The sequence below is a fragment of the Tachypleus tridentatus genome, chromosome 1, assembly GCF_004210375.1.
Source record: "Tachypleus tridentatus isolate NWPU-2018 chromosome 1, ASM421037v1, whole genome shotgun sequence".
Taxonomy (NCBI): domain Eukaryota; kingdom Metazoa; phylum Arthropoda; class Merostomata; order Xiphosura; family Limulidae; genus Tachypleus; species Tachypleus tridentatus.
Window position 1 is genome coordinate 152437407 of NC_134825.1, and position 14654 is coordinate 152452060.

Consider the following 14654-nt stretch of genomic DNA (forward strand, 5'->3'; position numbering starts at 1 on the left):
GGCTTGGTATCCATTAGCTGCATTAGAGGAACTAAACCGTGCATTCTAAGCAAAATCAGCGACAGTATCTGGCATGATTGAAGCATCTGCAATGACAGTTGAGCAATTGCGGGTATTACGAACAGAGTAAAATTACAACAAGATGTTTGATGAAGCTGAGATAAAGGTAACTTCCCTAGATCTGGTGCCTATTGAACTACCACGCATTTGCAGACCCTTCAGAAGGATCACAGGTGATTGCTCAGCACACCATTCTGCAACAGATAGAGATTACTACAGAAGCCAGTATTCTGAATATGTGGACACAGTCATAGAACATATGACCACTAGATTCAATGCAGACAACAATGACTTGAGGCAATATCTATCACTTGAGAACATGATCACATTTGGCAAGATTGACAACTTGGTTATAAACTATCCAGAAATCTCTGCACAACAGCTCAAGTTTCAGTTGCCCTTGTCAAAGGAACAACAAAAGCAGCATCTCTGAAAGGTGCGAAGAATGCTTACTGTAAAATGCATGAAACAAGCCAGCAGATGTTTAGTGAAGTGTTTCCTCTCATGAAAATTTTGTTTGCATGTCCAGTATCCAGCTGTGAATGTGAATGCAGCTTTTCTACATTAAGACTGTTGAAGATGTGGTTAAGGTCAACTATGTCTCAGTGCCACCTCAACCATGTGGCAGTTTGTCACACTCACAAAGATGAGGTTGACAAGATAAATATAGAAGAGTTTACAAAAGAATTCATAAACAGATCATCACAAAGGAGGTCTACATTTGGGAACATGTAGACTAGAGGACTAAATGAATCTTGCTTCAATGAAGAGTATGAATAATTATGTGCTACATTGTATTGATGTGTAATTTTCAAGAGTTTGCAAAGACATTTTAATTATTTTTATCAAACAACATGAACAGTTTTTCAGTAGATATAAACTTATCAAGGGTAATTACTAATTTTATTAATATTTGAAAATGTAATTCATGCAATGAAAGTTATTAGTAACCTTATCAAGTATAATGGCCATCTTTTATACTGTGCAGTGTGCAGGAATAAATTCATGTGGCAGTTAATTTGTGACACATTTGTCTTTATTTTATTAACATTTTGAAAACTGTTCACAACACCTCACTTATACAAACCTACATGGAAACCTTGAAGTATCGTGGCAACAAGATTACTCTGTGACTGCATGTTTACAGCTTTCAGGTTCATGTAATCAGAGATTATCAATTTGCAAATTGAACAGTCCACATAAGTCCACTATCGGGTGTAAAAAATCTATGCCCCTGCTCAAAATATTGTCAATTCTTTGAGAACAAGCAGTGTGTGCTTTGTGGGTCTGATTGTAAAGAGGAAAAAAAAAAAAAAGGGAGAAAAAAACAAAAGTCTGTAATGCTATTATAGGAAAAAATAACTTTGTTTTATTCTTCTGTGATTACAATAGATACTAAAGAGATAAGATACTAGTGTTCTGTTTCTTCTCTAAAATGTTTTATAAGTCTTTAATCTAACTAAATAAGCAAACAAGGATTCACAAAAAGCTGGCTAATACTTATATTTCCACTGGTTATTAATTTCAAAATGTTTCAGAAACAATTTATACATTATTTTATTTATTATAATAAAGTTTTTAGAAGAGATTTATGTGTATGTGTACATTTTGTTCTGCAAAACTGCACAATAAATTTATATATGTACACATTATTGTTTGTTAGCCCCAATATTGTATTACTGATTATATGCAATATGTAACAGAAGTTTTTTATTCCTCAATACTGCACTACTAATTATATGTATATATGTATATTTCAGGAATTAATCCATGGATTAACTGTACTGCAGCTATTAGTTGTTGGGATGTCTTTCGTAATGGGGAATGTAATGCAGAGTGCAACAACTTGGACTGTCTCTTTGATGGTTTTGATTGCACACAAGAACTATCATCCTGCAAGTAAGTATAAGCCAATCCACCTGTAAGAGAAAGAATGAAATAAACTTTTATGGAAGACTGATAAATATTGAGTACAGTTATACAGTATTTGAAGCATTTTAATTACATAACTTAACAGCTACAACATCCATTTAAAGACGATTCTTTTATGCTATGGGTGTATAACATTTGACAGTTGAAGGACTTGTATTTTATTGTGATATAACAAACTAGGTTTTGATTAAAGTTTATGTAATTATATTACATGGTAGGATCAGCCAGTTATGCACTAAAAACCTGTTGGATGGTTTTTGCTTTTTAAAATTCTGAAAATATCTTAGGATTAAGTTGATTAATGATTCCATTGAAGTAACTTTCATTTTGCTGATGAAGTTAAAACACAATTTAGAAGACAAGAACTGCCATCAAAACTTAATTTTGTATCAGCAAAAACAGAAACAAAAAACTGAAAACTTGTATACAAAATTAAATAAAAACTTTAAAACAGACAACATCGTTAACAAGCATACATTTCATTTTAGGAATACAATTTAAAACAGTGTAAATATAAGTAAACATTTAGAAATTGCTTACTTTTGAGAACATTCTGTAGGAGTGACAGTGACTAAAACGAGTTTTGTCAATGTATTTGAATATGAAATTTTTATTATAGTGAACTGTATGATTCCTATTGTCTTCGTAATTATGGGAATGGTTACTGTGACTATGGGTGCAACAATGAAGAGTGTAATTGGGATGGACTTGACTGCGAGACAGATTCTCCACGTTTGGCTGATGGAACTCTTATTTTCATTCTCTCAATAGATTTTGTGGTAAGTGAAGGCTAGTAGGACAATATTTCTTGTATTTTTAGAATTAGAACTTGATTTGGTTGTTAAAAATGTGTTAAAAGTACTTGTTTTAATGAAAAATGCTATTATTTAAATTTTTGAAAGAAACAAAGCTGTATGATTTGGTGTTTTCAGGTTGAGATGAATTAAAACTTGAATGTCACAAGGATCTGAATTGGGAATATGCAAAAAGAGAGTTAAAACTGCTTTATAATACACCATCTCTTTTGGTATTATATAAATGCTGAATAATGCATGTACTGTCAAGGTAACACAACTATTTTCCAAATGTGATTATAACTTGGAATTTTGATTCCATATATAGTTTTAAGTTTTGTGCAAAATGTATTGGTTTCATTATTTACATGTAAATAATATTTATGGTGAACAAGAATATTTCTTTTGTATAGTTTTGGTATATTTTTAATTTAATAAGTTAATGTGCAGTATTTGTGATTACTAAAATTTCTGTTACCTATTACCAATCTAACCAGCAGTGTGTGTTTGTAAAGCTATAAATATTATATTTTTTTTAGTAATGATCTTATTAATTGTTGTATCAAGAAGTACATTTTTTATTTTTTGAATAACATGTAAATGTCACTGTGTTGAAGCTGTTGATATCGTACGTAGTTATTCATGTAACAGTAATCAATAAGACTTAGTACTGTACACTTTTAATGTCATCACAAATTACATTTAGTATGCTACCAAAATCCCAATTCTTATTTTGCATTCCACAGATCCTTTAGAAACCACTTATGTTTTGAAACCAGTGACTCTCTCCCCAACTGAAGACATTGCATATTGTCCCAACATTTGATTAAAACCTATAAATACACACACTATAATAACTGATTTATTGTATTTCATATTCCATAGAACTGTGATAATCTATAAATTTCATTTTATTTAAAAATTATAAATGTGGTTTCATTTGGAACCTATGATACAAAGTGGAAAGTTATTAGTATTTTATATTAGTTATCTTGCCTAGTGCATGTAATATATTGTTTATTAATGATACAGATTGAGCAAGGTACATAACTCATAAGATATTTAATCATTCTTGTATTAAAATTAGATTCATCAGTGGAACACTACTTATACATGTAAATGTTTACACTTATTTATGTACTAACAAAATGGACTTAGATTTGTTTTTTACTATTATGATTTTGTACATTGTTTTATTTGAAAATAAAAAAGTAAGAATTAATACTGCCAGATTTGATGCATGAATTGTTGTTTACTGGTATAGGAATTCCAAAACAACTATAAGCTATTTATAAGAGATTTGGGTTATGCTTTGAGAACAAATGTCAAAATTAAAACAGACGGTAAGAGAAACCCCATGATCTATCCATTGCGACCCAAAGATGGAGGAAACTCGAGCTCTTTTGACCCCAGAGCATCTGTTGGGTACGTTGTTGTTGAATTTAGTTATTTTCATTTTCAAGAATTTGATAGAATGCTGAAGTATTTTATTAGTCAAAGGAGTGGTCTGATGTCTGATGAAAGCTAGAAAGTTTTAAGAAAATTTCTTGTAGAAACTGTATAAAACAACTTATGGATAATTACTGTTTATTTATGCCTACATGCACTGATTAAAAGCTTAAGGGTTTTGTTAGGTAAGATAGAAAAAAACAATTCTGAAAAGGTAGAGAAAATTGTACACAGGTGAAGGTGGCCACCATTATTTGTAGGATCCTAACATTTCTGTGTTTTGTGTTTTTCTAGTGTAATAACAATTTCCTTTCCTGTTTCTTAGGTTTCTTAGTAAAGATTTAAGTTAGCCTTATCACCATATCTGATTTTTCTGATTTTTGGAAGTTTTAAAGAATATAGAAAGACCAGAACTTTGACTGTAATTCATGATGAGAAGAAACCCACGTGAAGTAAAAATGTATTTCAAGATAGCTGGTATGGGTATTAAAACTTTTATTAAAATAAAGTAGAAAACTGTGTTTTGACCTTCTTAGGTCATCTTAGTATAGGTGTAAAGGTGTTCCTTTATATTGGCTTAATTTTTCTTAGGTCAAAACGTTGTTTTTTACTTTATTTTAATAAAAGTTTTAATACCCATACCAGCCATCTTGAGATACATTTTTGTCAATGTAAAATTATCATTTTTAAATTATAGCAGTTAGCTTTTAGTTATTTGAAACATTTGGTTAAGTAAATGAGATTTTAAATAGTGTTCTGTTTTAAAAAATAAATATGACAATTATTTTACAATGTTATCGTTATTTGTACAATATTTTGTAGGATAATCTTTAAGTCCATATCACAGATCCTTTTCCTGTTTTTGATACTTGGGTATTAATTCAGATTGCCTTGCAGTTAGAAGATTTCGTTTTTTCTTAACTTTAGTTATACAGGGTGTTTGGAAAGTCACTGTGCACTTATATATTTATAGACAGACATGTTTCAATATAGAATACAGGAGGTAAATATGAATGACAATTATAAACAATGTTGAAAGTGACTCCTGTTGGCATCAATACAGGCCTAGATCCTTCTTATATTGTTTCTAAACACTGCTATCAGTTGCTGGCTTGAAATAGACTGAATAAAATATGATTACAAAACTGCACAGTGACTTTCCGAACACCCTATAGTAAATCAGTTATCAAGACCCCATATTTTGCTGGTAGGAACTTTATGTTTGTGTTTGTCCAACTTTTGTTTTGTAATGTTGAAATTTATGTTTTGTTATTTCTGTCTTAGAACCAAAGTGTATGTGGAGATTGACAACCGACGTTGTGTTAGGACATCCTACAATGAATGTTTCCAGTCAGCCAAAGAGGTAAAAATCCTTCAATTTCAAGGGCTTATTGAAAGATGCCAAACAATTGATACAGTTAGAGTTTACAGGCACTCACATGAACAATAACAGGCAGCAGTAGAATTTTTATTGCATAAATTGATTTTACTTGTGCTTAATAGTTTTACCAGTTATTGTTTATTATTTTACTGTCATTTCACGATTGTTGACAAATATATTAATGATTTCTGTGACTTTCACTTCATAACAGATGCTTTTACATTTCTTTATTTGAACTCGTATCAGTTTGTACCATATTCTCTTCTCTGATATGTATGAAATTTGAAATGAACATACCTCTTATTAAAATAACAGTTCTTATTACAGGTTAACTTATTGTAATCTTATTAAGAAGAATGTAATGTAGTTCATTTCCAAGGTACACAACCTTGTAATAAAATTATAGGGTAATCTTCAAACTGTTGTAACAAAGTTTTACTGAAGCTTTAAGTGTAGTCATTGAACAGCTTTCTTAAAGTTGGAGAATTATGTACAAGATGTTCAGTCAAGAATTTTATTTTTATTTTGAAAAATGACATAACTGTTATGTTGCTTATTCCCTTCTGTTACATTGTTTATTGTTTTAGGCTGCAAAGTTTTTGGCTGCATCCCAGTCAAGAAATGTTTTGGATACACCCTTCAATATCAAAGCTATAAAAAGCTCAATGGACAGTGAACCAACAGATATCACAACTAATATATATCCCAACATGACATATGTTGTCATTGGTGTGATTGTTATCATCTTGTTAGGACTGTTCATTGGTGTTCTTATTGCACAAAGGAAGCGTGCCAGTGGTATAACGTGGTTTCCAGAAGGATTCTTTAAAACCAGCTCAGGACAACATCGCCAGTCTCGGAGAAGAGGACCTGATGGGCAGGAAATGAGGTCTGTAAAAGTCATTTTGTATTTTGAAACCTTTCATATTCAGAGTTGGTTGCTTTGTATCAGAGATGAAGTGAATAGTTGAAGGTTTAGTTTTTATATTTTAAGGTTTTTCTTCTTTTTTCCTTTCTAGTTATTTTTTCAAGGTTTGTTTAGTTAGACAGTTGTGTTGTATAATTGCCATTTGCTGAAAATTTATTGTTAGAAATCAAAATTGAAAAAGAAATATAAAACTAGGTTGTTTATTTTTATAGTTTTGTTATTATGTTTTATACTTTTAATGTAATGTTATTATTAATTAAGAACAAGTTTTGTGCTGTACTGTAATTATGTAGATTTTTAAGGTAATTAACTCGTACTATTAGCAAGACTTAATACTGTACAATTTTTACTGTACAGAAACCTACAAAAACAGGCATCTGCTCAGAGAGTGGATGTTGATTCTAATGCGAACAATACGATGCCTCCGGGAGTATCAGGTTGGGGTGATGATGATGTTGGGGATCAGCCACCCATGAAACGAATGAAGAGTTTCCACTCACCTGATCCCAGTTATGGGGATATGCACAGTGATGTGCCAGCTACAGAATTTGATGACACTGACCCACGACGGTGGACGCAACAACATCTGGATGCAGCTGATGTCAGGAATCCTGATGCTCTTACTCTCACCCCACCTCAGGTGGAAGAACTAGAGCCAGGGAACGTAGATGTTTGTGGACCAGGTATATTTAAATTTTTTAGTTAAGTACAGAAATAAAGTCCTGATACATGTGTGCTATTAAAAGATTGAAAAATTATCTAGTATTTTAGTTCAGTGAGATTTCACTTAATAAAGATGAAAATATTACTAAGAATAAAAACAACTTCTGTGGTTTATTACTGAAAAACAAGTATGTATGTATGTATGTATTCATGTTAAGGATCGGGCATTTGGGACCTTTTGGTTTTGTATACACATAAATTGATTGTAAAATCTATTAAAATAAAATTTTGTATGGAGTTCTTACAAGTTCAAGATTATATAACCTTATTTTATTAGACTAAATAATTGGTTGTTTTAATCCAGGAATTATCTTTATAGTTTTGACTATTGGTATCTTGGTGGAAACTGCTATGGTTATTATTGGAATAGTATTTTAATTTTATTGCACTTGGAAGATAACCCTCTAAACTCGACATCATCGATGCAGATACATTATCGATCTTGATGAGTTTTAGTCACAATAATAACTTGTTTTCCCTAGGTTTAATATACAGTGTACTTCAATCATCTTTGTTCAGTTTTAAAATATTTTTTTATAAACGTTTTCCTCTGCACTGATTGCTTCATTCATTGTAGGTGGCCTTACACCACTGATGTTGGCATCATTTCGTGGTGGTGTTCAGGATTCTGTGGATGATGCTGAGGAAGACGACACCTCAGCCAGCATGATCCAAGACTTGCTGTCACAAGGTGCCAAAATCAACATGGTCACTGATCGTACAGGTATGCCATAATAATATAAATGTTACCCCCACACACACACATAATTAGTCAAACTCATTTTAATTTTTAGATAGCAATTTGTTTTGTAGATATATGTAAATACTTGGCTGAGAGTTTCCATAGCAGTATTTTAAAGCTATTTAGAATATTTTAATGTGCAGTGTTTTTACCCTAGGAATGAGTAACATTTCTTGTAATTATTACTTGTGCATTTTAGGTGAAACATCGCTTCATCTTGCAGCCAGATATGCTCGTGCTGATGCTGCCAAGAGACTTCTAGATGCTGGTGCTGATGCCAATGTGCAGGATAACACTGGACGAACTCCTTTACATGCAGCAGTAGCTGCAGATGCACAAGGTGTTTTTCAGGTATAAATGTAGAAGTTTTATGTTTATAAAGTGAGTTTAAGTATTAACTTCTGCAAAATATCTTAGGTATGCCTTGATTTTTAAGAAGTTATTTTTATAATAAATTTAAAATTTAATAAATCATAGTGAGGTATTTTGTACTTGGTTGTCTGTGTTGATGTTGTGTTGGATTTGGTTAGTACATATTTAATTATTTCAGTAGTTGTACTGAATATTAATATTTAATTTAATTTATTTTATTAGATACCTTGCAGTATTTTTTATACTTATGATTTACGTTCAGTCTTAATTGAAGTACGTGATAAATAAATACAGTTGATAACATTTCATAGATACTGCTGAGAAACAGAGCTACAAATCTGAACTCTCGAATGCATGATGGAACAACACCACTCATCTTAGCAGCTAGATTAGCCATCGAGGGAATGGTTGAAGACTTAATCAATGCTGAAGCAGACATTAATGCTGCTGATGATTTAGGTTTGTACAGCTTGCTTTAATAAATCTCAAATAAATTTCTCACTTATACTTACTTTTATTACAAATATTATGATTTCAGTGATATGTTAACTTTTAAGGCACAATTTAATAAAAACAAAGTTATATCTAATGCGTAAGTAAAAGTTATTTTTCTATTATTGTGGTAAACATTTTAGCATCTTAATTGTTGTAAGAGTCTATAAGGTATTTCAGTTTCAGCACATTAAAAAAAGTTTTGTATTAACTAATATGCCAGGAAATTGTTTAAAAGAAGCGGGTCAACTGCAGATTATTATTTTTTAAACTTTTGAACCACAAGGAAGATATCAAGAGAAATTGGAAAATAACTTCTGTAATTAACTTGTCTTTATATCAGTGTTTGAGCCTTTTTTTTCCGACATTTCAGTCTTCTACCTTTTTAAATATCTAGGTTTAAAGTAATTGTTTAATGGACACTGACTTGCATGTTTTCGAATGTTAGGTATATACTTCTCTTTTTGTAGTTTAAATGGGAATCTTATGGAAACTAGCAGACATCCTCATTAGTTAATGAAAAATAAATTACATAAACTTATAAATATGTACTTGTATATTTTAATTGTAATGGAAATTCTAGTTAAGTATTGTTCACCCAGGTACTTCAATGAAATATGCATATCTTATTATACACAGGCTGGTTTATGTATCTTCATAGCTGAAGTTTTGTTTTGTGCTATTTTTGTGTGATGTTTGTAGTTCTTATTAATTCTAGTGGCAAAGAATTTGAAATAATATACCATAAGCTTAAAATTGTTACTGTGGATGCATTCAGATGTTGAGAAATTGCAGAAAATCCTCTTTTTCCATTTTATGTGCCTGTTTGAGATGCATAATTTTGTTACTTCTTTCCATATTTAACTTATATATTTATAAGCATGCAGCAGTGTGCTACATTACTAATATATTAACTGATTTTAAGTTTTCTTTTAAAATTATATAATATGCCATTGTGTGTCATAAAAGTTCCTTATATTTAAGTATAATCTATAACTTCTGTTAAGTTTGTCTTTTCTGATTGTATAAAGGATATTTGAGTGTTGGTAATATATAATGAAATGGTATATGAACGTTTTCATAAGCTAGAAACTGAGAAATCACGAAAGTTCATTGTTTTATAATTTTTGCATTAGTTTTGATTTACAATTTTCTCTAATTTCTGTCTTCAGGTAAAACTGCTCTTCATTGGGCTGCAGCTGTGAACAATGTAGATGCTGTCCGTGTCTTGCTAACTCATGGAGCCAATAGGGATGCTCAGGATAATAAAGAAGAGACTCCTTTATTTCTGGCAGCTCGGGAAGGTGGCTACCAGGCAGCCAAGGTTCTTCTTGAGCATTTTGCCAACCGGGACATCACAGATCACATGGATCGTCTTCCCAAGGATGTCGCTGTAGAACGTATGCACAATGATATTGTTCAACTTCTCAATGATTATGTCCCCCAGAGTCCTCATATGTCGCATATGTCAGTGGGAGGAACTGCTGGTGCAAACTCTCCTTCAATGATACCACCTCCAACTATTCTTGGTTCGTCAAGATCTAACAAGAATAAGAAAAGGCCAAAGATCAACAATATGATGGGGCTGACTTCTATGATGGATGGCAGTGGTGGAATTTCTCCTAATAATGAAGGAGCAATTGGAAGAAAAACATCTGTAAAAAAACGTAAGGAACCTCCTCCTCTGGTTATTCCTGGGATTGATGGTTCGATAACATTGTCTCCAGTAAACTCGCTGGAGGCTCCACACACAGGAAGCTGTTTGGATGGCACCCCATCTCCTCACGACACAACAGTTTACAGTGCATTGTCACACCCAAATCTAGCAGGGCTGGATGGAACTCGTAGTATTCCTAACAAGCAGCCTCCCCCCTATAGTGAATGTGTAAATAATAGCTCCCAGTTATATGGATTGATGGGAGGTATAGATCAAAATGGACAAATGTACATGAATAGGGGTATTTATCCATATATGCAGGCTAACAGTCAGAATGTAAAACCACAACATTCTAGACAGAATTCTGTGCCAAGTAGTGCCACTGTTTCACAGATTCCTACATCTTTGTCATACACTGTTTCTGCCCCTATGAAACAACGTCCTTCACTACCAACATCACCAACACATATGGCTGCCATGAGAGCAGCCCACCACCAGAAAGCTGCACAGATTCATTCACAACAACAGAGTGCCAACAATATCTATGACAATCCCACAATTACTGAAATTCAGCAAATGTTGGGGCAGCAATCTCTTATGCCTGGCTCTCACCAAGTACCTTATTCACATCCATTTCAGTATCCCACTCCACCCTCACAGCATAGCCAGCATAGTTCTGAAGCTACTCCGCAGCATTACTTGCACCCCCCTGAGACTTACCTGACTCCTTCACCAGAATCCCCTGGTCAGTGGTCAAGTTCTTCTCCACACTCTGCCCAGAGTGATTGGTCAGAGGGTATGTCAAGCCCAACTGGGCCAAGCAATGTGCACCACTTAGCAGCTATTGAGCAGCATCAGCCACAACAGAATACACATCAGCAACAGGAGGCTGTATTTATCTAGTGAACCATTTGTGTAAGCAATATATTTGTGTTCTTTGTGCATGGATATTTGAATTTATAGTGATACTGTGGCCATAAAAAAAAAAAAAAATATTTGAGGGTGAATGCTACAATGTTCTTGGCTTGTACAATGAACTTGAGACTTATTTTAGCAGAATCATTGGGGACTTTACTTGACCAAGAGGACCTCTGTATTAGATAATGTATATTTATTTATATCAGATGTTTAGAAGGTGTATTTCTACAGCAAGTTGGTGGTCGGTAATTTCCGATTGATGTTGTATTATTTACTGTTTGCTTCTGACCAGAAATCAGTTATTTTTAATAATGTCTAGTAACATAATTAACTTGTATATATATATTTTTTGCATTGTTGATTTTTTTTTACTATAAACAAACTCAAATGGTATGAAAAGTAAAACCTTTTATTCAAACAGCCATGCATATTTGAAAATTTAAGTATAAACATAGTATTTTGTTAATGATTTTTTAAAGCTTAGTCTTTCCTTGTTTAACGGTATGAAAGACATCAATGCCATATACATGTGTCATTGATTATATGTAGTCATGTGCCTACAAAGTTCAGTATTGGTTTTAATAAGTTTTCTAGTACTTTTGTGTTTTTATTCTTCAAGACAGGTTTAAATATTTCGATTTTATCATTTGTCATAACAATCAACACACACATTCAAACAAGCTGTTTTTGTTTCTTCACACTACAGAGATGCTTAAAAAATATTGTTAATTAATATTAAATTTATACAAAGCAGTGAACTGCTGCTCACATGAGTTTAAAATTGCATTTTGTCATTCTTATTTGTTCCAGTTTCTTAGGATTTGTCCAATCATAGAAATTTCCATTATTTTGTTTTTACCTACTGAACATTGTCACAGGATTATATAGTTTTCAAACAATTAGAAACATCATTACAGGATTCAGGTTTTAGTTATAACTAATATCTGTTGACATACACTAAAATCTAATGCTTGTGCCCTTCTCTGGTATTTTGAATTTAGTACATTAATTTCTTTAATGGTCTTTTTTTTTTTCTTTTAATTGTTATTGTGCTAAATGTATGTGAGTCACATGTAAAGACAAATACTATAACATGCAGTTTATTGTGGGGCCTTATTAGTTGTTTGTATGATTGCAAAGTGTTTGGTTAAATGTGAAGAAACATTGGTGCTTATGACATATTGAGTAGAAACCTTATTTAATTAGAGAAATGTATATTTTTATATGACAACATTTTTGTTATCTGTTAGGGAATAAGGTTCTTTCTATTAACTTATGAGATGTTATAGCAGAATCATATGAAAGAAAGGATCAAGCTGACCTTTGAATTTCCTGGATAATGATATATGAAGGTGTAAAATGGGAATGAATCTTTTCAATACTCGCTTTGTATTGCGAATTCTGACAAAATCATTTTAGTCGAAATAATGAATACAGTGATAAATATTCAACTTCTATCAAAAAATAATTTTTATGCCTTTGATTTTGATCTCACACTTTTAATAATCTGTTTCTTCAAGTTCAGTTCTCAAGTTTCTTTTGAGAAATTTATAATATTTTATAAATTGAAAGCATTTCCAATAGCTTGGATCTCAACTTTAACAACTGTTGTAATTTTGCTGTAAAATTTATTTTGCACTAATATAAAAGTTTTGGTTTTTAATATTTGAACTGTGTATCGTTTCTTTATCACTTCTGTTGATATTATAGTTTCAGTTAAGCTTTTGAAGAAACATTACTGCCATCCACGTTTTTTTCAAGAAGTTGTACTTTTGTATCAGTGTTCCATTGAAAACATAGGAATAAATGTGAAGTGAAAGAGTTATTACATTTATATAGATATATACATACTTAGGACAAGTTTTATAGTTTAAAATTTGCAACTTTTCTCCATGGAAGTTTTTATTTAATGAAAAAAGTTGAAATCCTTCAATCAGTGTTAAAGTTTGTGAAGTGATGTACAAAAAGTGACTGAACGAGAGGATACTATGTGCAGATGATAAAAAAGAAGATAAGTGGCTAGTTAGGCCTAGTGTAAATATAATTTTCTCTCCTTTTTTTTTAAGGTGCAATGAAAAGATATTTGAAATCAAAATTAACTAAGCCCTCATGAAAGGAAAAAATGTATTAAGAGTTCGTTTTAGAATCAAAATGTTTATATACAGCTAATCATTTTATTTCAAACATTTTGATACGTAAAATGTTTAGGTTTATTTTCTTGGATCAGATAATTGCTTATTTTGTACAAAAATGTGTTCAACTTTCATACTTTTAACGCATTTTGATCAAAGGCTGAAGTCATAAATATGGGTTAATAAAACGTTTTGCATTTATTTTAATATCGTACAAAAATATATATAAAAGAGTTAGCTTATATTTTTAAATGGTTTGAAAACTTACATAAAATAGTCTAAACCTTAACTAAAAGTGTTTGTACTGTATAAGCGTGCACATACATACAATGTTACGATATATAAGTACTTTCTGAATAGTTTTAAACTCTGATATTGATTCACAAGACAAAGGAGCATTTTACTTGGACTGCTTTCATAAACTTTCTATCAACATTTAGATTTTGTGTAAAAATGTTAGTAAATTGGTGTGATATTTTTGTGTTTTAAAATCATTTGCCAGCAAAATATATGTTGTAACATTATCTTGTTTACCACAACTTTGTAACGAATACGTGGAAATCCCCGTCCTTTGATGACTGCTGTAAGGAACACTGGGTAAAGTTGTAGAAGAAGAAACGTCATAACCAGTTGTGAATAATATGTTCCAGGGTATGGTTTTGTAAGTGCTTTGAGGAACATTGTGTAAAGTTGTAGAAAAGGAAGCTTTATAAATTGTTTTTAAACTGTGAATAGTGTGTTCCAGGGTATGGCTTTATAAAGGTTATTATTGTATGTTTGTAAGAAACAAACTATTTTTGTACAAGGTTTTAGGATCTAGTTTTTTTTATTCAAATAAAAGTAGATTTATTCAACTTGTATTCTGTGTTTTCTCCAAAATTTTTGTACTTTGCGAAGGTAGAAATTTAACATTTTTAAGTGTAAAAACAAAAATACGTTTCTACAAAATGTTTCTATTCTAAGATCTGAAGTGTTAACTCTTTAAATTTTAAAACTTGGAAGAAAGAATATAGATAATAGCAGTATTAATTCTTTGTCTTTCCACGAAACTATGTATTTTAATTTCTTTGGGCT

The 14654-nt window shown here is 31.5% G+C and overlaps 1 protein-coding gene across 1 annotated transcript in view; it reads left to right on the forward strand.

Moving 5' to 3' along the window:
* The window catches only part of LOC143227428 (uncharacterized), a 97484-nt gene extending 83050 nt beyond the window's left edge, over positions 1-14434 (forward strand). Inside the window, 10 exon segments of the mRNA XM_076458880.1 lie at positions 1821-1959; positions 2612-2771; positions 4051-4211; positions 5520-5598; positions 6204-6505; positions 6902-7227; positions 7845-7991; positions 8209-8360; positions 8693-8840; positions 10046-14434. Of these exon segments, the coding sequence (XP_076314995.1) occupies positions 1821-1959; positions 2612-2771; positions 4051-4211; positions 5520-5598; positions 6204-6505; positions 6902-7227; positions 7845-7991; positions 8209-8360; positions 8693-8840; positions 10046-11433 (3002 nt within the window). The 3' untranslated portion in view covers positions 11434-14434.
* The last annotated feature ends 220 nt before the right edge of the window (positions 14435-14654 follow it).